General features: G+C 46.7%; 1 protein-coding gene across 1 annotated transcript; it reads left to right on the top strand.

Annotated features, from left to right (window-relative positions):
- The first annotated feature begins 356 nt into the window (after positions 1 to 356).
- On the top strand, positions 357 to 19,892 carry FAM89A (family with sequence similarity 89 member A). The gene is made up of 2 exons (XM_006055547.3): positions 357 to 720; positions 18,803 to 19,892. The coding sequence occupies exons 1-2, from the start codon at positions 448 to 450 to the stop codon at positions 19,064 to 19,066; spliced, it is 537 nt and encodes a 178-aa protein (XP_006055609.3). The 5' UTR covers positions 357 to 447; the 3' UTR covers positions 19,067 to 19,892.
- The last annotated feature ends 7,964 nt before the right edge of the window (positions 19,893 to 27,856 follow it).

Below are 27,856 nucleotides of genomic sequence, written 5' to 3'. Positions count from 1 at the left end.
GGGCAGGGCTCGACTCCACGAGGAGGGCCGGCAGGCGAGAGTCCCAGGAGGTGCTAAAGGTGAGCCAGGGACCGGCCCGGGGATGGACGCAGGGGTGGAGGGTGAGTGGGCGGGGCCGCAGGAAAGCCGGGGAGGTGGGGCCCCAAGAGGGCGCGGGCGCGGGACGGGGACGCAGGGAGGGGGCACGGGAGGGGACGGGGCGGGGCGAGGATGGGGGCGGAGCGCGGGGAGGGGACACAGGGAGGGGGCGCTGAGAGGGGGCGGGGCGTGGGGGGTGGAGGCACGGGGAGGGGCGGGGCGGGGCGCGGGGCAGGGCAGCGAGGTGGGGAGGGGAAGTGGGCGGAGCGCCCCCGGGAAGGGGGCGGGCTGGGGAGCAAGGGCCCCAGGCGGCGGCGGCGGCGGTGGCTGCGGCTGCGGACCGGAGAGCGCGCGGTCAGGCCGGACGGGATGAGCGGAGCCGGGGCTGCCGGCTCCGTGCGCGGGCTGCGGGTGGACGGGCTGCCTCCGCTGCCCAAGAGCCTGAGCGGGCTGCTGCACTCGGCGTCGGGCGGCGGCGCGTCGGGGGGTTGGAGGCACCTGGAGAGGTTGTACGCGCAGAAGTCCCGCATCCAGGACGAGCTGAGCCGCGGGAGCGCGGGAGGCGGCGGGGCTAGGGCGGCGGCGCTGCCCGCCAAGCCCCCCAACCTGGACGCCGCGCTGGCCCTGTTGCGCAAGGAGATGGTAAGGGAGGTCCGCGGGCCGGAGCGGGGGTCCTTTCCAGCCGGGCTCGCAGTTCTGGGAAAGTTCGCCGGAAGTCCCTGCACCACCCGCCCGTCTCAGGCTCTTTGGCCCCAGGCGCCGACGCGTAAAGAGGGAAACTGCCCTCTCAACTACCCCGTTTTGCTTGTCCTCTCTGTGCCCACTACTGGACCCTCGCCCAGGGAGGTACCCCTTTCAAAAGGCAGTTTTCTGGAGACCCGGCGCTCCTCGTCTGGCCCCAGCTGGCTCAGAGACCCATGAGGAGCTGCGTGGGGCTAGCGCTTGGCCTCGGGCCGGGGGCGGCTGGTCACCCCTCCCCAGGGGGCAGCTCATGTCCCGGGGTCGGGGGGCGGCCTTCACTGCGCCCGCGGGGTTAAGAGCTGTGTGCAATTGTGTTTTCCTGCCCTGAAGAGAATAGCTTTTTGTCCTCGCGAGTGTAGACTGCGGATTGGAATAGCCCTCGCCCCTTCCCCCCCGCCCAGGGCGCGTGCAGAATCGGATTACAGCGGAGCGGCTCCTCACCCTGATAGTCTCCGCGTGGTGGCCGGTTCCCCAAGCCCGCTAGAGAGGATTGGGGGGGTGGAGTCCTCGCCGTGTGGGTGAAGTCCATGTGGGTTCTTCAGGTTGTGCCTGGGCTGCAAACAATGGGGCTTAGTTTTTCTCGGTCGTTGGAAAGTATGTTAGGTGTTCGTGGACTAGGACTAATGAGTTAAAGTGAAGCCGAAAGCAGCTCAAGGGTCTCCAGCTTTCTCCAGGCTTAGGCCAGCTCAGAAGACAACAGAAAAACCGTCTAACGCTCCTGCAGGCCTCTGATCACCTTTCTTGGCCACTCTCTCTGTTTAGAATTTGCACTTTCCTTTTACCTAATGCAGATTACCCCCTACAGGTAAGTACTTTATTAAGGAAATCTAATATATGAAAAATTTTTTTTATCCCCCCAAATAAGTTGGCACCTAAATTTATAATAGGAATCCTTTAAATATGCTTTAAGTATATTACGATATTATTTAGAAAAATTCAATTTTGCATTTCTTTCGGGAAAATGTCTGTCCTGAAAAGTAAGAATTAAATCTAGAAACAGCGTTAACACCTTTTAAGCAATTCAGTATTGTCTTCCCACTCTGTGGCTGCCACTGAAGTGATTTCCAGTTCTGCCTGAGAAGATTTTCTAAGCTTCTTACAGAATGACTTAAATTTCAAGCCAACTGTTTTTATTTATTAATCAGCATTAATCAACACCAGGATTGCACAGCTGGTAAGCTGTATTTTCATTAGATAAGCCTACACCCAGTATCTTTAGAGTCTGAACTTGGATGCAGCATAAATAAAGAGGGTGAAATAGGAAGACTCATCCTGGTTAATTTAAGGGACCAGAGACAGGAAAACCTCAGGCCACTCCCCCTGTGAAGCTCTCTCTGGTTTATAAACATGCTCTGGAGTCTTGCACACTCCTAAGTGGTAACTTGGGAGTAACCATGCTGTTCCCAAAAGTGTTTTTCCAGGTCCCTCCTGGTGCAACTAAAGTACAGTCATGGCCTTCTAATTATGCCCTGGACCAGAGCTCTCTCTCAGCCTATCGGAAACACAAGAAAAAAACAGCCGTCTGATATTTAGCTGAGATAAAAACAAAACATGGCTACAGGCCTTGACAAGTCCCTTTCAAGGAGTGTCACAAAGTCTTTAGGAGTATTCTGGGGTTTTTTTGCCTTTTTGAGATTTACTAACTTAGGGCAGTGGGGTCTCAGTGGTCGCTTCAAACTGAGGCTCCCATGAGGGTGGGGGTGGGGGCTTGCAAGATTAGAGTTGAGAGTTTGTGCTTGAATTATCTGCCCAGTAGTCTGTGTTGATCTATTTAATTTGAAGGCCTTAGGTCAAATCTATGCCCAGGGAACTAACAAGAAGTCCTGGCAGAATGTAGTTAGTTCCTTTTTAAAAAGTATACAAGCACACAGGAGCAGTAGTGTGGAAGCCCTCTGAATGCGACTGCATTTTAAGAAGAGAATGGGTGATAGAAAATGCAGACTGACGTGCGCTCCTGTTGGAATAGGGCAGGCGTGGACATTCCACCTGAGAGGACCGGTTGGGGCCAAGTGGGCTGCGGAAAGCCTCAAGAGTAGCAAAGGAACAGGTAAAGCTGGAGAACTGGCTTCGAAGAGTTAATGTGAACGCAGGGTGCTTAGAGGGGTGAGCTGGCTGAGCTTGGGAGGTACTGGAGATGTGCTTGGAGAGATGAGAGCCTGCAGCAACCTGGGGATCCCGGAATGTGAAACGAGAATCACGTGGGAGACACTTCATTGAAATAGAATCCACAGGACTTGCTGAGTAAATATCAGAGTCAGGATGGTGATGATAAGGAGCCAGAGATGACTTTTTTTTTTTTAATAATTTTATTTATGTTATTTATTTTTGACTGTGCTGGCTTTTCTCTAGTTGTGGTGAGCACAGGCTACTGTCTAGCTGCAATGAGAGGGCTTCTTATGGTGGCTTCTCTTGCAGAGCTCAGGCTCTGAGGTGCTCAGGCTTCAGTAGTTGTGGCACGTGGACTCAGTAGTTGCCACTCCTGGGCTCTAGAGCACAGGCTCAGTAGCTGTGGTGCACGGACTTAGTTGCTCTGTGGCGTATGGGATCTTCCTGGACCAGGGATTGAACCCGTGTCTCCTGCATTGGCAGGCAGATTCTTTACCACTGAGCCACCAGGGAAGCCCCCAGAAATAAGTTTTTTAATGGAAAGTGCCCCTAAGCAAAACAATTAATAATTACAGTCGAGCTTCCCTGATGGCTCAGTTCAGTTCAGAGAAGTCGTTCAATCAAGTCCAACTCTTTGCCACCCCATGGACTGCCTGCCCCATGCCGGGCTTCCCTGTCCTTCATCAACTCCTGGAGCTTACTCAAACTCATGTCCATCGAGTTGGTGGTACCATTTAACCATCTCATCCTCTGTCATCCCCTTCTCCTCCTGCCTTCAATCTTTCCCAGCATCAGGGTCTTTTCCAATGAGTCAGTTCTTCGCATCAGGTGGTCAAAGTATTGGAGTTTCAGCTTCAGCATCAGTCCTTCCAATGAATGAATATTCAGTGATTTCCTTTAGGATTGACTGGTTGGATCTCCTTGCAGTCCAAGGGACTCTCAAGAATCTTCTCCAACATGCTTCTTCAAAAGCATCAGTTCTTCTGTGCTCAGCTTTCTTTATAGTCCAATCCTCATATCCAAACATGACGACTGGAAAAATCATAGCTTTGACCAGACAGACCTTTGTTGGCAAAGCGATGTCTCTGCTTTTTAATATGCTGTCTAGGTTGGTCATAGCTTTTCTTCCAAGGAGCAAGCGTCTTGTAATTTCATGGCTGCAGTCACCATCTGCAGTGATTTTGGAGCCCCAAAAACGAAGTCTGTCTCTGTTTCTGTTGTTTCCCCATCTATTTGCCATGAAGTGATAGGACTGGATGCCACGATCTTAGTTTTCTGAATGTTGAGTTTTAAGCCAACTTTTTCACTCTCCTCTTTCACTTTCATCAAGAGGATCTTTAGTTCTTCTTCCCTTTGTGCCATAAGGGTGGTGTCATCTGCATATCTGAAGTTGTTGATATTTCTCCCAGCAATCTTGACCCAGCTTGTGCTTCATCCAGCCTAGCATTTCACATGATGTACTCTGCGTATAAGTTAAATAAGCACGGTGACAATATGTAGCCTTGACGTACTCCTTTCCCGACTTGCAACCAGTCTGTTCCATGTCTAGTTCTAATTGTTACTTCTTGACCTGCATACATATTTCTCAGGAGACAGGTAAGGTGTTCTGGTATTCCCATCTCTTTCAAAATTTTCCATAGTTTATTGTGATCCACACAGTCAAAGGCTTTGGCATAGTCAATAAAGCAGAAGTAGATGTTTTTCTGTATTCTCTTGCTTTTTCAATGATCCAACGGATGTTGGCAATTTGATCTCTAGTTCCTCTGCCTTTTCTAAATCCAACGTGAACATTTAGAAGTTCACGATTCACATACTGTTGAAGCCAGGCTTGGAGAATTTTGAGCATTACTTTGCTAGCATGTGAGATGAGTGTAATTGTGCAGTAGTTTGAACATTCTTTGGCATTGCCCTTCTTTGGGATTGGAATGAAAACCTTTTCCAGTCCTGTGACCCAAATTTACTGGCATATTGACTGCAGCACTTTTATAGCATCATCTTTTAGGATTTGAAATAGCTCAACTGGAATTCCATCGCCTCCACTAGCTTTGTTCGTAGTGATGCTTCCTAATGCCCACTTGACTTCGAATTCCAGGATGTCTGGCTCTAGGTGAGTGATCACACCATCGTGGTTATCTGGGTCATTCAGATCTTTTTTGTATAATTCTTCTGTATATTGTTGCCACCTCTTCTTAATATCTTCTGCTGCTGTCTCCTAATGGGTCAGTAGTAAAAAATCTGCCTGCCAGTGCAGGAGACATAGGTTCAATCCCTGATCTGGGAAGATCCCACATGCTGTAGAGCAACTAAGCCCATGTGCCATGACTATTAAGCCTGTGCTCTAGACCCCGGGGGGCTGCACCCACTGAGCCCACATGTCACAATTCCTGAAGCCCATATGCGCTGGAGCCCGTGCCCAGCAACTAGGGCAGCCACTGCAGCGAGAAGCCCAAGCACCACAACTAGAGAGAAGTCCTCGAGGCAAACAAGATGTGTCACGGCCATAAATAAATAATATTTTAAAAATTACAGTCCTAGCACCTGATCACTTTACTATTTGGGGATATCTCCTGGTAGGCACAGTGTAAATGTTTTCCTTACATCATCTTATTTGATTTTTATAACTTCTCCATGAGATAGATACTGAAAGTCTACATTTTAAAAAATAGGATTCAGAATTTAAGTAGCTCACCTAATGTGACAATCTCAGCCAGACGTGTCTGGCTCCAAGACCCTGTTAAATCATAGGGTTTTACTGCTATGGGGGGTGGGGGGGCACATGTTGCAAGTATTTTCTAGGTCAGTGTATATTAAAATGTCAAACTCCATGGCGTGCCATTAATGTGGCAGTAATAACTTTAGTCATTCATCATTGGGAAAGGGGGGGTCATCACAGCAATAAGGGAGTCAGGAGAAGTGGCTGCTTATGGGGGAAGGTGGTTTGCCGTCGCATCAGTGGATGTTAAACATTTCAGAACGCGGAGCTGGAGGCTGGCAGAGCCTGGCCTGCAGATAACTGATTGCCGGATGATCAGGGCAGAACACAGGGAGCTAGTGTTGAGGGGCGCCTGTGTGGGTGACGCCCTGCTGTGCTTTGCGAGTCCTGATGTCCGCTGGAGTTTCAGCACTTCCTGTGCTAGTAATGGGCTTACTCTGAAGTTCTGTGCCATTGTGAGCTCCCTTCCCCTCCCCCAGCGAGCCCATTTGGAGAGCTGTGAGGGTCAGACAGATGCTTTTTGCTCTTTAGACCTGAAAGCATCCTTTAAAACAAGAAGTTCAGATTGTTTCCCCCCACCCCGCCCAACAGAGTATATTTGGATTGTATCAGACAGATGTTTGCCACGTGTCTGCTGGTTATAAAGTGCTGTAGAGGATACAGGGCTGAACTAGGATATAGGGCTGAACTCTCCAGGTGTTAAGGAGCTTATAACATCTAGCGGAGGTGGGCATCTTTACAGGAGTACCATTGCTGTAGTTTAGACCATGTGTCACTTTTCATGTCTGAAGACTTTATTAATAATAGAGACTCAGTTTGAACCAGCTCTTGCAAAAGGAGGGCCTTGTAGGGCCGGATGTGTACAGAGGCAGACCAGAACCAGGGTTGGTGGGGAACCCAGGAAGACTACTGTAATCTTCTTTACCCTCCTTTTTTCCACCCCCCGCTACATTTTGGAATGTGACTGTCTACAGTGTCCACACTCCCAGTTTCAGCCATGCTTCTTACTGCCACTTTGGAAATACTGTGTGGAAGAATACCAGTGGGCCCAGCTTGGGGCGTCTGGATAGCTATTGGTGACTGAGGCCAAGATGGTGTTTTATTTACTAAGGTGGTGTGACTCTGCAGATGGGTGCAGGGCTGGGCATCCCTAAAAGAAAGAAGAGTTTGCAGAAATGGAGCAGGGGGCTACTGCTGGACAGCCAAAATATAAGATCGCTAGTATTTTTAAACATTTTTTCTTTTTTAACTTTTTATTTTATATTGGGGTATAGCCGATTAACAAAACAATGTTGTGATAGTTTCAACTGAACAGTGAAGGGACTCAGCCATACCTACACATGTATCCATCTCCCCCAAATTTCCCTCGCATCCAGGCTCCCACATAATGTTGACAGAGCTCCGTCTGCCATACAGTAGGTCCTTGTTGGTTATCCATTTAAAATATAGCAGTGTACATGTCAATTGCAAACTCCCTCACTGTCCCTTCCCCTCATTCTCCCCACACCCCACCCCACAGCCACAAATTTGTTCTTTAAGGCTGTGAGTTTTTTTTTTCTGTTTTGTAAATAAGTTCATTTGTATCATGTTATATTTCACATATAAGGGATGTTGGGTTTCCCTGGTGGCTCAGACAGTAAACAATCTGCCTGCAAAGCAGGAGACCTGGGTTCAGTCCTGGGTTGGGAAGATACCCTGGGAGAGGGTGTGGCAATCCATTCCAGTATTATTGCCTGGGAAGTCTCATGGACAGAGGAGCCTGGAGGGCTACAGTCCATAGGCTCATAAAGAGTCAGATATGACTGAGTGACCAACACTTCTACTTTCTTATAAGGGATGTCATACGATATTTGTCCTCTGCCTTCCTTCACTCAGTATGACAATCCCTAGGTCTATCCATGTTGCTGAAAACGGCATTATTTTGTTCTTTTTAATGGCTGAGTAATATTCCATTGTGTATGTTCCATATTTTCTTAATCCATTCCTCTGTTGATGGACATCTAGGTTGCTTCCATGTCTTGACTATTGTAAACAGTGCTGCAACGAACATTGGGGTGCATGTATCCTTTCAGATCATGTTTTTCTCCAGACATATGCCCAGGAGTGGGACTGCAGGGTGCTATGGTAGCTCTATATTTAGCTTTTTAAGAAACCTCCATACTGTTCTGCATAGTGGCTATACCAATTTTATTCCCTGCAGACCTCTTTCTGGATAAATATACTTTGGCCTCAAGGGCCCCACAATTTGAAAGATTTTTATCTGGTATGCTGACAGGCTAGCTTGGCTCAGAGGATCTTTGTTGGCATTTCAAATCCTTGCATGTGGTTGAAGCACACACGTGACTCTCAGAGTCCACAGGGATCCTGGCACACATCTTTCCTTCCTGGGTTCTTCAGAGACCACTGCCCAGCAGCCCTGTAAGTTTAGCTCATCAAGCTTATTAGGTCCTCAGAAGCGTCATATGAAAGTGTAGAGACAGAAAGAGAGCCTCAGACATGGAGACGGGAGATGGTAGATCTCTGAGGATTCTTGAGTTCCACTTCTCAAACCATCAGCAGCGCCTTTCTAAATAGTAACTTTGAAAACTCTCTGCCTCATTTTTTCTTTTTTTCAAACTATCCAATAGTTGCTTTGGTCACCCACCTGTGAGTGGGAAGTTGTCCACACAGAACTTTTGAATTCCTGAACTGCAATGGTTTGGGTGAAGAATTGAATCTGAGAAAAACGGTTTGATTCCTGAGAGCAGCAACACTTAACTTTCCCGCATTTTAGTTGTTGTTCAGTCACTAAGTTGTATCCAACTTTTTGCCACCCCATGGACTGCAGCTCGCCAGGCTTCCTTAGCCTTCACCATCTCCTGGGGCTTGCTCAAACTCATGTCCATCTAGTCGATGCTGCCATCCTGCTATCTCATCCTCTGTTGCCCCCTTATCCTCCCGCCTTTAATCTTTCCCAGCACCAGGGTCTTTTCCAAAGAGTTGGCTCTTCCCATCAGGTAGCCAAAGTATTGGAGCTTCAACTTCAGCATCAGTCCTTCCAATGAAAATTCAGAGTAGATTTCCTTTAGGATTGACTGGTTTGATCTCCTTGCGGTCCAAGGGACTCTGAATAGTCTTCTCCAGAACCACAATTTGAAAGCATCAATTCTTCAGCATTCAGCCTTCTTTATGGTCTAACTCTCATATCTGTACATGACTACTAGAAAAAACCATAGTTTTGACTGTATGGACCTTTGTTTGTTGGCAAAGGGATGTCTCTGCTTTTTAATACACTGTCTAGGTTTGTCATAGCTTTTCTTCCTAGGAGTAAGGGTCTTTTAATTTTAGTTGAGACAACACCTAAATGCCTGACAGCCTTGTGTGGTGAACTAGAAACTAGGAGACGGCCATGAACTTGAATAGCCCAGATCCCTGCAGAGTTCAGTCTTCACCCTATATGAGACAACAGGGTCTCAGAGAGGGGGTTTGAGTCTTTAAATGGGCTTATGGTTGGAGGCCAGTCTCAAGTCAAGCCCATGCAGTGCCATCTGGAATAAGAGTGTTAGCTCTCAGTGTAGGATTCTTGGTTGGCCTTGGTCAAAGGAAACTGGGGATGGCCACTGGCCTTTAATATCGTGTGGACACCAACCCTTTCTCTTGCTTTTTATGTCAGTTGTCTAAAAACACTAGACACTGACCTGAAGTTTTCTGTTTATTGTCCAAGAACTTGGTTTCCTGATTTTTAGCTTCAGATTTTCTCTTTTACTGAATCTACTCTTGCAGAGAGGCAATTTCAATTAGTTATCATTCAAGAAAATGACAAAATGCAAACTAACCTTCAAATGGGTGTTGAATTCCCATGTGTCATTAGTTAAGTCATGCTTTTTCCTCTAGTCCCACTTGATTTTTAGAATCAACTGCATTCATGTGTGCATTCATCATCTTAAGTAATGAACTTGCAGGCCTTTGACACATCCTTGATGAATAGTCCACTGTTTGTGATCCCAGAATTGAGGGATTGGAAGGAAAGCATCCCATTTCCCTTCTCTGCCCTCTCCCCTGCAATTTCATTTTCATAATTTAAAAAAATTTTCTTACAGAAATAGTCACCCAAGGGAATAACAGTACTTATATAGGAATATCTTTTGCAGTGATATATAGTAGTATTCTATAATAATAATATATAACAGTGATAGAATATTATACAATTGTTGAAAAGAATGTGGTAACTATGTAAATGAACATACGTGTTCAAGGTTTGGAAAAGTAAATTACAAAACAGTACATATATACATTTGTATGTGCATTGTGTCTTGAGGGAGGTAAACAGCTAAACAGCTAAAAGTGGATATGTTTAGAACAGTAGTTCTTAAATTATGGTCTGAGGACACCTATGGGTTCCCAAATCCTTTTGTGGGAGTGTCCATAATTAGGTGGTGATCATATGGGCAAATGTGACTTTCCAAAATAGTACCTAAGGAAATATATCAATATTTGGAAGGTCTACATTCAGTGAATCAATTTTCCACATTTTTCATATAACTAATGCTTGGTGCATGGTTAAAAGATCCATTCAAAATGCAAGACTGGTGGATTTTAATGAAACAGTGTTAAAAGCTCATTGGCATAGTTTCAAATTCCACACTGGAGCCAGCTTAAGGATAGTGCCAAACAATAATATCCACTGTTAACTTGAAAGGTGGTTTAAATACTCCTTTTTCCCAAGTACATATCTATGTGAGGCCAGGTTTATTTAAACCAAAAGAGTATGTTATGAGAGATCAAGTACAGAAGAAGATAAGCCAGACATTAAAAAGATTTCTTACACAATCTCATTTATAAAAATGTGATATATGTTAGCAGTGGGTGTCGTGTTTTTGAATGGCTTTATATGAGAGTTTCTCAATTTTCATTTCTAATAAGGTAACTATTGATACATATAATTTACATAAATAGGAGCTCTTTGGGACCTTCAGTAATTTTAAGAGTCTAAAGGGGTCCCAACCAAGACCAAAACACTTTAAGATTGCTGCATTAGGATATGAAATTAGGGAAGACTATATAATTATGAGCCATTGAATTTTTAATACAGTTAGAATATTTTATTTTTGTAATTGGGAAAGAAAATAAAGGAATGTGCAAAGACATGTCTTAAAGACAGTGGTCAATTGCTTTTTTTCTTTTTCCTTTTCTGCATAGGACAGAATGAGAGGAAATGGGCTTCATTGGTACAACCATTATTGTAGGTTAGAGATGGACAAGGATGTCTTCACTCGCACTGCTGAGCTGCAGAATGGGCTCCATCCATCGGTGTGGGCACCTTCAGGTGTAGCACCTGGTCTGCTTGCTCTCTCTGAATCACCAGGGCTCTTTTGAGGCAGTCCTCAGCTCGGTGGGGCTGCAGCATTAACAGGAGATGAGGTTGACAGATGCATACCCCCTGGGGAGGAGCCGAGTGACTGATGGAAGCCTGCTTAGGGAGCCCAGAATCACAGTTCACCTGGGAGCTTGGGGTCCTGCAGGAGTATCTCCGGCCAGCTCAGGCAGCTGAGTTCATAGCTCTTTCTCTGTTAGATCAACACTGATGAAGCTTTTCTCTTTGGTCTTTTTTTTTTAAACAGCATGCAGGTCAGCGTTCTGTCAACACATCCTTTATTCAGAAATCAGGTTATGATCCATTAAGTCAGTCACTGCAATCTTTAATTACATTCCAGTCCTGCGGATGCATACTAGACACTCATTAAATTTGGGGCATTTACTAATAGTATTGTCTAAAATAAATTTACAAGCCATTTATTATGTTTTTAAAGGTTCATTATGAGTTAATGCATATTCATAGTAGAAAATCTGGAAAACTCAGAAAGGTGAAAGTCAAAGTGTTAGTCACTCAGTCATGTCTAACTCTTGTGACCGCATGGACTGTAGCCCACCAGGATCCTGTGTCTATGGGATTCTCCAGGCAAGAGTACTGGAGTGGGTTGCCATTCCCTTCTCCAGGGGATCTTCCCAACCCAGGGATCGAACCCAGGTCTCCTGCATTACAGGCAGGTCCTTTACCATCTGAGCCACCAGAGAAAATTCAGAAAGGCTAATAATAAGAGTCACTTGTGATCTCAGCAGCTTGCGGCCCCCAGATGACATGGCGCCCTCTCCCAGCGTAGTCTGTGTGGGCAGTGCAGGCTGATGGTCGGGCACGCATGCTGGAGCCCTACCACCCGGCTGCAGCCCCTGCTCTTAGTGAAGGGCCTGCATCTTTCAGGGCTCAGTTTCCTCATAACAGAATCCACACCTACTTCACAAAACAAGGATGAGGATTACCTATTTGTGTACAGCTGAGATTTTCTACTCCAGAGTCACTAGTGATGAACTGGTTAGCTGGTTAAAAGTTACATGATATTTTAAGGCTTTTGATAGATATTGCCAGTGAGTCCTGCTGAGAGGTTTTACAAGCGTGCAGCCCTACCACCAATGCACATAAGTTATATACTTTATTATAACTAGTTTTTAAAATTAAGAGTAACATGCTTGTTGGAAAAAAATTTTTTTAGCAGTACAGAAGGCTGTAAATATCCAGTCCCACTTTGCAGAAGTGAATTCTGCTCACAGACATTTTCTCTTCTAGTCAAAAGCTTGTATGTGTGTATGGATAATGTATAAAGTGAGGTCCTACTCAGCGTACTATTCTGTACCTTGAACTTTTCTGCCTAATGGTGTGCGTTGGTCAGTGATCTACTCTTGTACTTAGAGAGCTGCTCTTTTAAGTAACTGCCTGGTTTTTATTGTATGTGTGTGTGTGTTCAGTTGCTAAGTCATGTCTGACTCGTGCGACCCCATGGACTGTTGCCCACCAGGCTCCTCTGTCCATGGGATTTCCCAGGCAAGAATACTGGAGTGGGTTGCCATTTGCTTCTCCAGGAGATCTTCCCAACCAGGGATCAAACCTGAGTCTCCTTCATTGCAGGCAGATTCTTGACCACTGAGCCACTACAGAAACCCTTTTATTGTATGACTATAATTTTTTCAGTCAAGTTTCTATCATCCGTTACGTTTCAAACTAAATGTTCACCCACCAGACTTTTTCTGCATCTGTCTCCATATTTTGGGGCCCCCTGTTCCTGATTCTGTAGCTTAACTTCAGACCTATGCATCCCTTGTACCATGTGAGGTGGGGTATCTTTCATCTTATGGTTGAGGAATCACAGTAGGAGGAAATAGTGGACTGGCACGGGAGAAGCTCATTGCAGAGTGACCCCAGTGTGACCCCAGTGTGACCCCAGTGTGATCACTGGGACTAAACTGTGCTGGCACCAGATTTACTCCCCTGCCCCCACCCTGGGCCCAATTTCCTATCTGGACCTGGGTAAGACCATCTTCTTGTATGTTTGTCTTGTTTTCTACTCATTGCTATATTTCAGAAAAAGTTGCTTTTATGTCTCTTGAAAAAGACAGACATAAAAGAGCTTCATACAAGCACGAGAATTACCCCCAACTTTTGTTTTTGGGCTTCCCTGGTGGCTTTTAGCTTCTTAAATAAAACAGACTATTTTTCTTAAGTATATTTTTTACTCCTAAAAACTTCCTAAAATTTTTCATGATGCTTTGTTTTCAATCAGTTAATTTCCCACCACAGTTCTCTTTCATCTCCTAAGCCTCGTATCCTAATGGTAACATTTCTGTTATCATCTAAAAGTCAGGAAGAACTTCCTCCTTAACATCACCTTCCAGGGATATTCAGAGACTTGGTGACCCGAAACCCAGCTGGGAACCACCATCCTGTTTGAGGTGTATACATGCGGCCAGCCCATTGTGAGTTTTGAAACTGTTTTGAGGGTGGTTCAGGATTGTTTGGCCCTATTGTTGGAGATGCTGGGGATGAGTGAGCCACCTGTGTGTACAGCAAGCGGGGTGCAGGGAGCTCTGTTTGTGGGACAGGATCAGGAAGGAAGCAGGAAGCCTGAACAGAGAGAGGAAGGAGTCAGGCCAGCAGTTTAAAGCGTGGAGATGAGTGGCTTATTCTTGATTGTCTCAGAAGTCTACAACAAGGGGCTATAAATTACAGGGTCTAAGAATTCTGTACTTTTCTAAAATGAGGCTGTCTGAATTTTTCAACTGGGTTTTCAGGAAAGAGCTGTGTTTTCTGAATGCAGCTGTGACTCAGCGCCTGTCCTTTGGGGAACACATCACTAAGGTGACGGGCTTCTGCAGCAGGATGAGGACAGAGGTGAGGGATAGTGGGCTTGCTGAGGGCGTGTGCCCCTGCCTCTGCCCACTTTTTTTCCGGAAAGATGAGAAGTTCTTGTTTGTGGGTGATTTAATCATGTCCTAAAACGTAACTGCAGTTTAGTTCTGTGGCCAGGCCTTCTTTCTGCTTCCCACACCCCCGAGCCTCATGCCCTCCTGTTGAGAGCCTGCTCTCTGTCCCTGCCTCCCAGCTGTGGGCTCTGCAGTGAGCACTCAGGAAGGAATCTTCGTTTGTCTCTTCTCCTGTCAGGCAAGAGGTGAGTGCTTTTCTGATGACATGGCGAGAACCATGTGGCCTGTGGCTTTCCTCAGGGGCACCTTGGGGTGGAGCCAGGGGCCTGTGGATCCCAAACCCACTGCCAGGCCACTTCATCACGAGGCGTTCTCTGGGAAGGCATCGGGGTCTCTATAGCTTTCCCTTGGTCACCAGTGTCTGAGTTTCCTCCACCAGGGTCTGCACTGGGTGCTGAGGGACCCAAGGGGGAGATGGGTCCGTGCCTTCTGGGTGTGTCCTCAAGTAGAAGGAAGACCATGTGCACCCACAGCAAAGGTAGAGAGTGATCATCGCCATGAGACAGGCAGAGATGGTGAGGGAAGGTGAGGAGCACTGGTGACTGAGTCCATCCAAGTCAGAAGAGGAGGGGGAGCTGGTGTTGCACTTTAAAAAATAGATATATTTATTTATTTGTTGCTGCGCTGGGTCTTCATTGCTACATGCGGACGTTCTCTAGTTGCGGTGTGCAGGCTTCTTGTTGCAGTGGCCTCTCTCATTGTGGAGCATGGGCTCTAGGGCGCTAGGGTTTCCGTAGCTGAGGCTTGCAGGCTCTACAGCACAAGCTCAAAAGTTGTGGCGCATGGGCTTAGTTGCTGCATGGCGTGTGGGATCTTCCTGGATCAGGGATCGAGCCGTCTCTCCTGCATTGGCAGGCAGATTCTTAACCACTGGGCCACCTGGGAAGCCCGGGATGCAGTGGGAAACAATTATCTCCCAATTTAAAAAAATAAAAAAAGGTAAGGAAAAAACTTGGAGAATTAAATAAAATGAATCTGACGCTATTTAAAAAAAAAAACACAGAGCCAGGGGACAATCAGGATGAAGGGACCTCGCTGACCGGTGGAGGAGGAACAGGGAGAATTGTTCCAGGTCAGATTATAGGATGCCGCCTAGGGATTTTCAGTTTACCTGTAGAAAATTCAGGTGAAAATGTTTAAACTACCTCAGCAGGGGAAGAGGTGTCCTGGGTGGGAAGCTAGATTGCTCCTGTATGTACTTAGCTCCTGTCCTCCTGGCTAATCTGGAGGGTTGCTGGTGAACCAGAGGAAGCTGAATCTCATGTCTGAAGGAGGCCCTGAGAAGCCAGGCTGTGGGCGTGCACATGTGCTGTGTTTAAATCCCTGTCAAATTAGTCCAAACCCTCGGCATCTGTTGGCTTGTGTAACAGGCGTGTATAGGGCTCTGCTGTATTCCTAGGTGGGTCAGACTTGGTTTCTAGGCCAGCGTTCCGCCCGATGACAAGGCAGCTTTGTGAGTCACCGGCTGCCACAGTGCAGAAAGGTCCAGGTTATGATCCAACCCCCAGCCTGTGCATTTCCCACATAGGCCTGGGAATGCCTTGGACACTTCAGCACCTAAGGAGAACAACCTGGAGCCGCACTCGGGCCAGCACGGTGTTGAGGGAAGTCAGGGCTTCTGCAATCACCTGTGCCCACCTCCAGTGGTCCAGGAGAGTGGCAGACCTGGGCCAATAGCACATCGCTCTACTACTTTTTCCTTTACAGTTTTGGGTTCGCTAGAGGTAAAGAACCCACCTGCTATTGCAGGAGACATGAGAGATTCGGGTTTGATCCCTGGGTCAGGAAGATCACCTGGAGGAGGGCATGGCAACCCACTCCAGTATTTTTGCCTGGAGAATCCCATGGACAGAGGAGCCTGGTGGGCTGCTGTTCATGGGGTCACAGAGAGTTGGACAAGGCTTAGCAACTTAACAACAACAAAATAGCCCATTAACTTTGAAAGTAGGATGCCTTGGGGCGGAGCGTGCCTGGAGGCCACACCCCCAGCGTCCTGGAAGTCTCTTCCTGGGAACAGCTTCTTTAGAAGTTCTACCATAGAAGGAATTCTGGAAGGACAGGAATCACGCCAGAAACAACAGGATCTGCCTCTCTATCTGGGTCTTCCTTTTGAGTGTCTTGGCTAATACGCCAGATCAGTGTGAGTGGCTCCGTTTCCGTGGTCTGTTCAGCTGTACCAGAGAGGTCGCTGGTGAATAAGAGTGGTTGACGGTGTGAAGAGTGACCTGGAATTTAGTCTTGTCACCGGATAGCTTCTCTTGTGTAGAAAATATCATTGCCGGGTAATTATAAAGACTAAATCCTTTGACATGCTCTGTGTTTCTTTTAAAAATATATTTATTAATAAATATTAATATTTATTTTTAATAATTTTTAAAATATTTTTTATTTTTTAAATTATTAAAGTGTGATAACACATTTACAGGAGACTTGGAAAATACAGACCAAGGTTACATATCGTTCCACTATCAGTTCAGTTCAGTCGCTCAGTCGTGTCCAACTCTTTGCAACCCCAGAACCGCAGCACCCAGGCCTCCCTGTCCATCACCAACTCCTGGAGTCCAGCCAAACCCATGTCCATTGAGTCGGTGATGCCATCCAACAATCTCGTCTTCTGTCATCCCCTTCTCCTGCCCTCAATCTTTCCCAGCATCAGGGTCTTTTCAAATGAGTCAGTTCTTTGCATTAAGTGTCCAAAGTATTGGAGTTTCAGCTTCAGTATCAGTCCTTCCAATGAACACCCAGGACTGATTTCCTTTAGGATGGACTGGTTGGATCTCCTTGCAGTCCAAGGGATTCTCAAGAGTCTTCTCCAGCACCACAGTTCAAAAGCATCAGTTCTTTTGCGCTAAGCTTTCTTTATAGTCGAACTCTCACATCCATACAAGACTACTGGAAAAACCATAGCCTTGACTAGATGGATCTTTGTTGACAAAGTAATGTCTCTGCTTATTAATATGCGGTCTAGGTTGGTCAGAAGCTTCCTTCCAAGGAGTAAGCGTCTTTTAATTTCATGGCTGCAGGCACCATCTGCAGTGATTTTGGAGCCCAGAAAAATAAAGTCAGCCACTGTTTCCCCATCTATTTGCCATGAAGTGATGGGACCAGATGCCATGATCTTAGTTTTCTGAATGTGAGCTTTAAGCCAACTTTTTCAGTCTCCTCTTTCACTTTCATCACACACCACTATATATTACAATTATTGTTTTAAGTAGATAAATTAAGCTTTTTAGTTGGGGTTTTAATATAAAACTCTCAAAAATTAATGGAATAAATATACAGAGAAGCAGAGGGATATAGTAGACCAGAAAAAACACTGTGAACCAATTCAACATAATTAAGATTTATACAATTTTCATACAACAGTAGGATACAAATTCTATTCAAGTTCTCATACAGTGTAAACTAGGAGACACTGAAACATATCCGGGGACATAAAACAAGGTGCAAAGATTTCATGGTCTAAAGGTATTGAAATCATACAGTCTGTTCTCATATCACTGTGGAATTATGTTAGACATCTGTATCAAAAGATATTGGAAAATAACCCACATATTTCCAAGTGCACTGTGACATTTACCAAGAGAGATCTTCAACTTAGCCATTGAAAGCCTCAATAAAGTTAGACTGAAAAAAACACATATTCCCTGTGTTATACATATTTATATATAAATATGTTACACACATACATATACATATGTTACACATATTTCCCTTGCATCTTGAGTGCTTTAGTGTAGTGCTTGGTACGTGGGAGACATTTGATTGCTGTTTATTAAAATAGTTGATAGTTCATTTAATCCTCCCAATAGATTAAGAGAAATTATTTCATTTTGTCATCAAGGCATAGAGATGATAAATAACTTGCTTGAGAGCCCAGAAGCAGAAGGGCCCAGGGCAGGTCTCCTGGCATCTGTTTAGAGTTTCCCATCTTGAGAGTCCCTGAGGTTGACTGCTCAGCAGCTTGCTCGGCGTCCCCATTCCCAGTGGCCCTGGACCTGGGCCGGAGTCAGAGTCTGCAGGCTTCACAAGAGTGGTTCTCACGCACTGGAGAGAGTAGTAGATGTGCTGGTCTGCGCTGCATTTCTAGATGAATTAACCCTTCTCTCTCTGGGATTGATGCAATTTCCTGTCCTGACTATTCTCTTTTCCCTGGGATGGGCCCCTGGGGGAGGGAGGAACTTGAAGATAAATGTGTGACTTTGAAATGTTCTTTGTTCTGTTATCACTTGGGGAAATAGTTCCCAGGGGAATCTGTAGAGGCCCAGGTCTTACTAAGGCTTATTCGGTGGTTCTCTCTGGGGAGTGACCCCACAGCCATCTTAGGAGGAGATGTCCTCTTCTCCAAAGGAGAGGGAGTCTGACTCCTTGTGAGTCTGGAGACCCAGCTGATTGGAGGTGGGTGCTCCAGGGGGCAGCGTGTGACACTAACTGCTGAGCTGCTGGTTCTGTTAGAGACTGTTGCCCCAGGAAGGAGAGAGCACGTGGGGGTCTTCTCTGAATCTAATCGTAGCAGGAAGAGATGACACCCTTGCATCTTGGTGTCCAAAGTGAAGCTGGCTGGGGCTTTCAAAATGTGCAAGGCTATTGCTCTGCAGGGCGGGCCAGATCACCAGGCGATGTTCTGCAGGCCAGGCTCGCTGCCCCACACATGTGGTTGTTCCCTGACATGTTGGGTAACGTCTGAGGTGTGGGCATTGCATAATTAAGGTTTTCTCAAAACTGAAGAGCCAGAGCATTCAAGTGATGCTCTGAGTCACTGGCCATGTGGAAAGAACATGCCGGCACGGGCAGATTGCTGACTGAGAGCACCGCTAAGATTTCACTCTGTTGCTGACTTCTCGCTTTTACCTCCCTGCCCCTTCCCTCAAGGTTGGCCTCCGACAGCTGGACATGTCCTTGCTCTGCCAGTTGTACAGCCTCTATGAGTCCATCCAGGAATACAAGGGAGCCTGCCAGGCAGCGGCCAGCCCAGACAGCACTTACGCTCTGGAGAACGGCTTCTTCGATGAAGAGGACGAATATTTCCAGGAGCAGAACTCCATCCAGGATGGGAAGGAGCGAGGCCCCCCAAGGGACCTGACGCTGCCCGTCTCCCCACTCTCCAGCGGCGACTGGATCCTGGAGTCCATCTAAAGGATGCAGGAGGCAGGCCACTGTCAGCACGGGCTTCTCTTCTGTGGGCCGTCCTCGAGCCTGTGGGACCAGCACTGCCAGCTTAATTTGCAGGCGGGGACATGTGCCTGGGCGTGGGGGCCGTGGTCTGTTTGGAGGGCCACTTTCTGCTGAGTGATCTGGAGGTGCTCAGCAGTCTCCTCACACCCCGGTCCTGAGACCCTGTGGCCAAGGGGTTATACTGAGAGAATAATGAGAGAATCCCTGGAGAAGACCTCTTGTATTCTGGGCAAGATGAAACAGCTTGTATATAGCTAGTTACTTTTCTGCTGGTGGGGTTTGCTTCCGGTTTGCAGTGTGTGAGAGCTCACATTTCACTACTGCCCTTCCTCAGGACCTTCCGCTGCCTTTCTTGCTGTTTCATGAGCTTCAGAGCCACTTGGTTGAGCTTTATTTATTTGTAAGCTGCATTACTAATTGTCCAGGGGACTCAGTAAAAAAAGTGTACTGAGAAAGTAAACCTTTCAGGCCACACCAATCAAGAGACTTGCATTCTCTGAACCTGTCCAGATATTTTGTGTCCTTCTCTGTGCATCAGAGATGGGTGGAAGACAGTGCAGAGTTACCTCGAGCTGGGAAACAAAACGGGCAAGCGATGTGTATCATTCACTGTAAGGTGGTGAACGGTTTTGGTTTTAAAGATTCTGGGTATCAGCTGTAGTATGTTAGAAAGCAAACTCTTCCACTCAATACGGTGATCACCTGAAGCCTTACTATATTTATTAAAATCTTTTATGAACACTTTACACTTTGTAGGTTAAAAGTAAAGATAAAAGGCTAAACTATCTGTGGTTGTATATTATTTTGGTCTGACTTTCATAACTCGAACACATTGAATCCAGTGACTGAAAGAAAACTGCAGTTTGCTCACTTACCATTAAGAATTTTGAAAGAAGCTCTGTTCCTCTGTTGGCCCATCCTTAATGTTGTTTTATCAGTAGACTGCAACATACTTAGGGCTCAGTGCTGTTCAGTCATTGCATACTCTGGACCCCTTGCTCCTCTTCTCTTTGGTGCAATAATTGCTTTATTAGCACCTTTTTTGGGTCAGAGTGAGGAAGGAAAACTCACCATTGTTAATCAGCCTGTTAACAGCCTGTTATGAACACAACTCTGTGTCGGGAGCTGGGGTGAGGGGCAGAGGAGGAAGAGTTCTCCTGCTCATTTTCTATGTTGCGAATGGTCACTGAAATGAGGGGTGGCAGTAAATTGCCTTTAGCATGTGGCCTGACTGGTGGGGAAAATTGAAAGTGGTAAAACCCGGTGAAGGAGAAGGGGGTGACAGAGGATGAGATGGTTGGATGGCATCACTGATTCAGTGGTCACAGTTTGAACAAACCCTGGGAGATGATGAAGAACAGGGAAGCCTGGTGTGCTGCAGTCCATGGGGTTGCAAAGAGTTGGACACAACTTAGTGACTGAACAACAGCAACAAAACCAGGTGACGACTGGTTGTCTGCTGGGACCTCTTTCTTTGAGGCTGGCCCCTTCTTCACATGAGTTGAACCCAAGACCAGCTGACCTCAACCTTGACCACACTAAAATGCTTGGGGGAACTTTTAGAACAATATTGTTTGTTGTCGTCGTTTAGTTGCTGAGTCCTGTCCGACTCTTTTGTGACCCCATGGACTGTAGCCTACAAGGCTCCTCTGTCCATAGCATTTCCCAGGCAAGAATACTGGAGCGGGTTGCCATTTCCTTCTCCAGGGGATCTCCCCAACTCAGAGATAGAACCCGTGTCTCCTGCATTGATAGGCAGATTATTTACCACTGAGCTACCAGGGAAGCCCAGGACAGTATTGGGCCTGGATTAAGACTCCCCCTTGCCCTTGTCCCCTCTCCAGCATCATTTTTGATTTAATTAGTAAGGAGTGAGGCCTGAGCATCCCTGTGGTTCTAAAAGTCACCCAGGTGATTCTCATGTAGATCTAGTTACAGTCTAGAGTTCAAAGTGTCCAGGTAGCAGGCATCACCAGCAATGTGGTACGGAATCTCACCCCACCCGGCCTTCTGCCCCAGGTCCTGCATGCACCTTGACAAGATTCCTCCTGTGTAGATGATTCTTCTGCACAGAGTTCCAGAAGAATGCTGCTTTAAGTTAGCCCAGCACCAACAGAGCTGCTTGGAGAGGGCTGTGGTGCCCCCCTACAGCACTAAAGAATTGCCTGGCCTGCCCCAAACCCCGGTCACTGTCCTCTCAGAGAGCCAGGCTTGCAGGGCTGGGAGCCCTCTGATTCAGAGTGCAGGCATTCCCTTGTCTGCTGCCTCTGGCTCCTTCTAGACCTGCGGTGACTCATGGTGCCTGTGAGTCTCTGAAGGCAGGAAGTATGTCAGAGTGTAAGGTGGGATGAATCAAGGTGAGCAAGGGACCCTTCCCTTCCTGTTGGGCTGAGATGTTCCTTGCTCCTGTAGTGAAGTAGTGTATACACGTAAACCACTGTGGTGGCTAATGCTCCGCTTGAAATATATTAATATATAAACCACCCCAAACTTTCTCTTACTCCACAGGTAGTATACTGCTGTAAGTATTGCTTAGCAAGGAGTATTAAAATTCCCCAGATCGTAAAATGTTTTCTAATAGACCCTTCTACAAAGGTGCCTTAGATGATTAGAAAATAAATTCCATCGGTGTCCTTTTTTGCTACCTGGCATAAATCATTACCTGTAAGTTCAGAGTGGGTCTGTCTTGGTACTCAGTGACCAGCAGAGAAATGGAGGTGATACAGCCATCCAGTGTTACCTGATGAAAGCTGAAGAAATTGTGAATTAATTTGAAGGCAACATCCATAGTAGTTAAACACCTTCAGCTTTCTAGGCATAAGTGCAATGAACTCAAAATTGTTGCTACTTTAAGTCCTGGAATTCACAGATGATACCATTCTTGTTATGTGCCCAGTGGAATTCACAGTTAACCAACCTGGCTCCTTGCTTTCATTTCTCTGTAACCTAGGGTGATGTCATTCATTCACCCAACATTTGTCTAGCGTTTTTCTGGATCACATTGATCCAGGCGGCAAGAACAGGTGAATAACGAAGAACGTCTGGCAGATGTTGCACTTCCACAAATAGCCTCGTACATGACGGTAAGTTTTATGACGGGGCAAGTACCGTGGACCGCTGAGTCCTAGAAGACTCAGCCACTACTTGAGGATGTTGGTGAAGATAACATCTAAGCTGGCTTTGGAGAATGAGTGAGTTCTTCAAGAGGCAAAGAGTAAGAAGGAATGGTGTAAACAAATTCTCCAAAATCATTTATGTGCAGTACTGTGTGTGTTCATAAAACATTTTCATTTCTATAAATGGATTCAGCCACTTACTTAAGACCATGGCTAAATAACAGCAGAGCTGCAGTTCTCAGATGCAGTTTGTGTTTTATGTTTAAGGCACAAGCAGACGCAGGTATAACGTGAAACCTAAGGAGACTGTCTGGTCCAGCCCCTTCACTTTCATCACAGAGCTTTAGTATTTAATGATTTGTTGTGTAGTGCATTCTGCAGGATCTTGGTCTAACGTCTACACGCACAGGCCGTATTTCTTTCAGAGTCTGTGGTAATACGTATATGCCAAGTGTATGTGACTGAAAGCAACCAGCATCACTTCACTGTAGGCAAGTTGGCAATTGAGTCCCATCTTTTTTTTTTGCAAATTAGAATTCTTCATACGTGTGTGTGTGTTATAAAACAAGGACAAATGCTACTTCAGTGTTTGTAACCTTGTGTGTGTGTATGTGTGTGTGCTCAGTCATATCCGACTCTTTGCGGCCCCCTGGACTGTAGCCTGTCAGGCTCTTCTGTCTGGAATTTTTCAGGCAAGAATACTGGAGTGGGGTGCTGTTTCTTCCTCCAGGGGATCTTCCCGACTCAGGGAATCTGCGTCTCTCGAGTCTCCTGCATTGGCAGGCAGATTCTTTACCACTGAGCCACCTGGGAAGCCCATATGTGTATAAAATATACTAAAATATATTTTATTTATAGAATTTTACTAAAATACTATATACTAAAACACCCAGGTGATTCTGCAATGTTATTTGCTCTCAAGAAAGGGGCAAAGTGAAGAATCCCAGTGCAACTTGGTGGGCCCAAATATGGACCTTCCCACAGTCTATGCCGTGCTTGCCCCCACTCCCAGACCACTATCCCTTTTGGTGTTCCCAACTCCCAGTTCCTGCAGCAGGAAACCCCAGTGGTCTGGCATGGGCACTGGGGGAGTCGAAGGTACCTGAAGGGCTGACTGGGTGAAGGAGGACACGTGACCTTTAAAACAATGCTGCATTGTGGGGAGTGGGCCATGTGACTCAGGCAGCTGCCAGGGCCCTGTCTTCTTTGGTACAAATGCATGTGGGACGGCCACTCCTCCAGCAGAGAGTATTCCAACAGAGTACTTCTCAATGTTGTTTTTGGTACAAAATAAATGCAAAGGAGATGGCAGGGTAGGGAGTGGCGCAGGCTGGGCCAGCACATTCTGCAGACCTCAGATCATGGCAGCGCTCTCGGGGGCTCAGTTGAGGGGGGTAGAGGTGCTGCTGCTCCAGAGGATTTGCAGGCCCAGCAAGTAAAAGCCCAAGCCTGTCCCACCTTGTCCTCATGGACTGTACTTTCAGTTCACATGTATCCGAGCCTGTTATATATGGAGGTAGCAGAACTCATGTTGAAGAGAGCATCTGGAGGTTACGCCTGAAGAACAGCTGACACCTGCTGCGTCGATGTCACGGGTGAAAATGCTTTGGGGCCGTGTGGGCCTGCCGAGCACCTAGTGGGGGCTTTGGAGAGGGTGTCAACAGCCTGCCTGATGCCTTTGTTCTAATCAATTGTGATGAGGATGCCTGATTTTCCACCCCACTTCTCTGGCCTCCAGTTAACTGAAAAACAGGTCCCTGGATACCCAGCTTCCAGCCTGATTCTCTTGACTCCTTGAAGAACTTGCACAAGCCAATTGAGTATCTATGGAATGCTGAGCAAAAACCCTTATTAAATACATGACTAAAGCAAAATTAGCAAAATAAAAGCAGAAAGCAGTCATAGGTAAGGAAGAGTTATGACCCTAGAGAGGCAGGTGCCTGTACTAGGAGAGGGCAAGGAGACAAGAGAATTACACACTGCCAGCCTCAGGCGGAAGCTCAGAGACCCCTCTCCCTGCTCTCCATTCCATCTCCAAGAAGGAAGCACTAATGAAAGCCAATGACCATTGAGGTCCCAGGAACACAGAAACCGCTGATAATGGGAAGGCCGATTTTGGTGGGAGGAGTACTTGTGTGAGACATACACATGGTTGTACAGGCTCTTAAAGCCTGTTGTACACAGTGAAGTAAGTCAGAAATAGAAAAATATTGTATATTAACACATATATATGGAATCTAGAAAAATGGTGCTGATGAACCTATTTGCACGGCAGAAATAGAGGCACAGACATAGAGAACAGACTTGTGGATGCAAAGAGGAAAGGAGAGAGTGGGACAAATGGAAAGAGTAGTACTGAAACATATATATTACCACATGAAAAACAGATAGCTAGTGGGAAGCTGCTGTATAACAGGGAGATCATACTCTGACAACAAAAAGGGGTGGGATAGTGTTGGGGAGTGGAAGGGAGGTTCAAGACGGAGGGGATGTATGTATGCTTATGGCTGGTTCACAGTGTTGTATGGCAGAAAGCAACACAACATTGTAAAGCAATTATGCTCCAATTTAAAATAAAGAGAGAAAGAAATAGACACGGTTAAAGCACAGTCACCGTATGACCTGAGAGCACTTCCCTGTCTTACAAGGGCACAGAATCAGAGAAGAAGAGTTAGGACTTAGCTCCGCTCTGTTTCAGGATTTAGGGGAGAGAGCAGCTTACCTTTCATTCTGTCTGTCCTGTCCTCAGGGTGATAAGATGCCAGGGTGGGCTCAGGGAGAAAGGGCAAAAGAGGAGACCACTTAAGATGGCCTCTAGAACATCATCTGTGTTAGAGACAAGTGAAGTGAAGTGAAGTCGCTCAGTCGTGTCCGACTCTTTGCGACCCCATGGACAGTAGCCTACCAGGCTCCGCCATCCATGGGATTTTCCAGGCAAGAATACTGGAGTGGGCTGCCATTTCCTTCTCCAGGAGATCTTCCCAGCCCAGGAATTGAACCCGGGTCTCCTGCATTGCAGACAGACGCTTTACCGTCTGAGCCACCAGGGAAGCCCTTAGACAAGAGCACTCTGAAATTCCCAAGTCCAGCACAATGGTAGGAAAACCATAGGGATCTGAGGTTGGAGGGCAGGCTGGGAAGAGCACTCATTCATCTGATGTGTCATGTGCAGGGATGCCCCAGGAATCTAGATGGAGGTGATTTTGCAGAATGAGGAGGGTACTCGCTCACCAGACTCCACCTGCAGCTACTGTGTGTCCCTAGCGTGCCCACTGAGCGCTTGTACTCTGGGCTGATCCCCCTCTGCCTTCCTGGCAGAAATACTGAGTTGGCCAAAAGGTTCGTTATCAGTTCCCCCCACAGGCTGTTGTGGGGGAAACCGAAGGAACTTTCTGGCCAATCCAGTACTAGCAAAGATGTATTCAACTCATTTTCCCCTGGGGTCATACACCATGTGACTTTTCTCAACAAGCTAGTATCAAGACACATCCTGAATGACCATGTCATTGAGCAGTAATTTACACCAGCTCAAGCACCCAGGCTGAAGCACTTTCAGTGTGCTGGGACCTTGAGTTGGAAGAAGCCCAGTAGAAGACGTGCAAGTTGAACTTCTCTACCCCAACTGTGGAAGGAGGAGAGGGAACATGCCCCCAAGGCAGAAGGCACACTCTAGTGCTGACACACGCCTGGTCACACACATTGATCATTTTCAATGGATTGATATGATTTATGTATCACCTTCATTGAAAGAACTTCTCTTAAGGTCTTCCCTGGTGGCTCAGTGGTACAGAATCCACCTTTTGATGCAGGAGACACAAGTTCGATCCCTGATCTAGGAAGATCCCACATGCCACAGAGCAACTAAGCCCGTGCACCACAACTATTGAGCCTATGCTCTAGAACCTGGGAGCCACAACTACTGAAGCCCAGCATGAAGCCCATGCTGAGCCAGTGCTCAGCAACAAGAGAAGCCCATGCACCTACCGCCACAAAGAGTAGCCCCTGCCTGCTGCAACTAGAGGAAAGCCCTTGTGCAATGAAGACCCAGTGCAACCAAAAATGTGTGCATGCTAAGTTGCTTCAGTCGTGTCCAACTCTTTGTGACCCTGTGGATTGTAGCCCACTGGGCTCCTCTGTCCATGGGCTTCTCCAGACAAGAATACTGGAGTGCACTCAAGAATACTGGAGTGGGTTGCCATTTCCTACTCCAGGGAATCTTGACCAAGGGATCAAACCCACGTCTCTTGTGTCTCCTGATGGGCAGGTGGATTCTTTACCACTGGCACCATCTGGGAAGCCCAACCAAAAATAAAATAAGTAAAATTATATTAAAAAAAAAAACTCTTTAAGACTGCTTTATAAAAATTCACACAACACAATGCAGGCAATTTTTTTGAAAAGTGGGTTTAGAAATCAGCACAAGGGCACGGAAGAGAAGATGAAGCCAGGGGTAGAATCAGCACAATAAGTATCCACTGTAAGACAGACACAGTGTTCTATTCGCCTGCAGCATGTAAATGCAGGATTTTCTGACCTTGAATTCAAATTGAGGCCATGGATCGATGGTGAACGCGCAACTCCAGAGCAGGTGTTTGCCTGGGTATTTCCTGCCAAATGTGTTCGAGCAAGGTGACTTCTGGAAAATACAGGGAGGAGTTAGAAGACATTCTCTACATGTCATGAGAGAACTTCAGAGCTGCATGGAGTCCACTCCCAGCCAATGCAGAAAGTCCCTTGTAATGCCCCGAAGACATGGGTTTGATCCCTGTGTCTGGAAGATCCTCTGGAGGAGGGCATGGCAACCCACTCCAGTATTCTTTTTTTTTCTTTATTATTTTTAATTGAAGGATAATTGCTTTACAGAATTTTGTTGTTTTGGACAGAGGAGCCTGGCAGTCCATAGGGTAGCAAAGAGTTGGACATGACTAAAATGATTTAGCAAGTACATGTGTGAGTGTGTGTGTGGGGCTGTTATTAGCCAGATAATTTTGTGGCAGGCTGAAAAATGACCCCCCCTCAAAGATATCTGGGCTAAAGATGTAGTCTCTGGAACTTATAAATGTTACCTTATTTGGAAAAAAAGTTCTTTACAGATGTGCTTAAAGATCTTGAGATGACCAGATCATTCTGCATGACCTGAGTGAGTCCTCAGAAGACAGAGGCAGAGGGATGACTTCCCTGGTGGTGCAGTGGATGGGAGTCTGCCTGCCAATGCAGGAGACACAGGTTTGATCCCTGGTCCGGGAAGATTCCACATCCTGCCGGGCAGCTAAGCCCGTGTGCCACAACTACTGAGCCCGCGGTCTAGAGTCCAAGAGCCATAACTACTGAGCCCCTGCGCCTAGAGCCTGTGCTTCACAGCAAGAGCAGCCACCGCGATGAGAAGCCCATACACGGCAATGAAGAGTAGCCCCTGTACCACAGTGGAGACCCTACACAACCAAAAGTAAATAAAATAAAAAAACGATCCTATTTAAAAAGAGAGAGGTAGTGGGGAATTTGACTCATGGAGGAGGAGGTGATGTGAAGATGGAGGATGGAATGTAGTGACATGCCCACAGGCCAAGACCTGGCAGAGCCAGCAAAAGCTGGAAGTGGGGGTGGGGTGCATTCTCCCTTAGAGCCTCTCGGGGGA

Source organism: Bubalus bubalis, chromosome 4 (assembly GCF_019923935.1).
Source record: "Bubalus bubalis isolate 160015118507 breed Murrah chromosome 4, NDDB_SH_1, whole genome shotgun sequence".
NCBI classification, from domain to species: Eukaryota; Metazoa; Chordata; class Mammalia; order Artiodactyla; family Bovidae; genus Bubalus; species Bubalus bubalis.
The sequence above is the reverse complement of the archived record's forward strand: the minus strand, read 5'-3'. Positions and strand labels throughout refer to the sequence as shown.